The 2,075-nt window shown below is 48.9% G+C and overlaps 1 protein-coding gene across 2 annotated transcripts in view; it reads right to left on the bottom strand.

Moving 5' to 3' along the window:
- LOC113213511 (homeotic protein ocelliless-like) overlaps positions 1 to 2,075 on the bottom strand; it is a 29,646-nt gene that overhangs the window by 6,449 nt on the left and 21,122 nt on the right. For both annotated transcript variants that reach the window (XM_026432602.2, XM_026432603.2), the window contains exon 3: positions 1,608 to 1,762. In XM_026432602.2, the coding sequence (XP_026288387.1) occupies positions 1,608 to 1,762 (155 nt within the window). The remainder of the gene's footprint in view (positions 1 to 1,607; positions 1,763 to 2,075) is intronic.

Consider the following 2,075-nt stretch of genomic DNA (forward strand, 5'->3'; position numbering starts at 1 on the left):
CGTCAAGACAAGTGGGCGGGTGGAGGGCGGGCGTGGCGGGCGCACACCCATAACAGGCCTACACCCAAATGGCGGCCCAATTAGCTCAACGCCCCGCCCAGCGCGCCCAAGCGGAACAATGGGCGGCCTCGTTGGTCTTTCATCGCTTCGGTTCGCCTCGCACGCACCGCATCGAATTCCGAACGAAATCAACATGGCGAGGGCCCTTTCCGCTTTTGTTTTTTTCCAGAAAACGGGGAAAAAAAAGGTACCCACCCACCAATTTATTTTCTTTCTAAAATCACTGATTTAAAAGTGTGCAACTGGCGCACGTGCTCACTACTACGTCGCAAACTTGTAAGTAGGTATTTGAATACTGGACAATGTTTGTTTAACAGTAACATTGAACAAACATTTTAACAGTTGGACACTTTAAAGTGGAATAAAAGACTAGTTTCTAAATAACGTTGAATACTATACCATTTGCATGCCAGTTCCACACTTGTTGTCAGTGAATAAGAGTTTTGAAAATCATTTGCCTGCCACGGACCTAGGTATTTTATTACAAGCCTATTTGTTTTATGTGTTTGTTTTTTTACAGATAACAGCAAGAATAACCGCTAGTCTAATTTTTTTCTTCTCTACCTCTCTCTCCCTGGCAACGTGCCTGACGCCCGGCTCTCTGTACGCATGTGCGTCATGTAAGCGAGAGAGCAAAAGAGAGAGGAGAGAGATCAAAAGAGAGGGAGAGAGAGATCACAAGAGAGGGAGAGAGTGCGACTCGACGTGCGCAGTGGTTTTATTCCCCCTGTACTGCGACTTGCATCGCTCCAGCAGCGGCTGCGCGGCGGAGGGCGGGCCCCAGTACAGTAAGTAGCTGTGATTTACCGAGCACTGTTTCGGCGCGCCGCTCTGCTCCGCTCTGCGCCGCCCTCCCTCACAAACAGGTCATAACTCAAACATGGCCGCCGCCGCACCAACACGCCACAATTTTTTCCCAAATACACACACACACCACACACACATGCGCGCGCGCGTACATCTTATGGGGGCGCACATAGCACACGCCAGTATAAGAGAGCAAAAAAAAGCAAGTTTGGGAAATTTATTCTCCGCGCTCGCCATCACCCATGGCGACCCGGTTGTCATGTCAACACAACAGCACGCCTCCCCTGGTTGCCATGGCGACGCCCGAGAGAGACGCCGCCCACCGACAACCGACACATACACACGCGCGCGCGAGCGTTACTCACGCTGGCCAGACAAGCAAATAAACAAAGGCGTAAACAAACAAACCAACCGACCGAATGCTAACCGTCGCGACACGCTGCATCCAGAAATGCACATCCATCAGCCCTCCCCTCCTTCAATCCATCCCCCCCCCCTAAAAAAATTACTTCAATCTATCCATTTGCCCTCCTTCAAGCAATCAATATACACATCCATCCATCCATTCTTCCATCCATCCATTCTTCAATCCATCCACCCTCCATTAACTCATTCTTGAGTCAAACCGTTCTTGAATCCTTCAATCCATCCATCCCTTAATCTTTCACTTTGTCCATCCCTCCCTGAATCTTTGAATCAATCCTGCAATCCACTCAGCTCTTGAAGGTTAGATAACTCACCTGTACTCTAGATTCCGGCAGGTTGATCTTGAGCGCCACTTCTTCCCTCATGAAGATGTCCGGGTAGCGCGTCTTGCCGAACAGCGACTCCAGGATGTCCAGCTGGGCTCGGGTAAACGTGGTCCTCTCCCGCCTCTGCTTTCTCGAGTTAATGCCTGGTAAACAGAACGAGAAAGCAAGGTTAGATACGAGAAACAAAATCACATATTTGTCACTGTGCTCAATAAAAGTGCTGAGAGAACCATCGCGCCCTTCCAAGCTCACGCAAGTACAAAGGTAACACATTAAAAATGCTGGGTGGGAAAGAAATGGTTTTGATCGAGGGGGTATTCACTTCAGTAATACCCTGTACACGATGACTGTAATACCCTGTAATACTCAGTAATACCCGGTAATACTCAGTAATACCCGGTAATACCTTGTAATACGCAGTAATACCTGGTAATACGCAGTAATACCCGGTAATAC

The sequence above is a fragment of the Frankliniella occidentalis genome, unplaced genomic scaffold, assembly GCF_000697945.3.
Source record: "Frankliniella occidentalis isolate FOCC.00 unplaced genomic scaffold, Focc_3.1 Scaffold2, whole genome shotgun sequence".
Classification (NCBI taxonomy): Eukaryota; Metazoa; Arthropoda; class Insecta; order Thysanoptera; family Thripidae; genus Frankliniella; species Frankliniella occidentalis.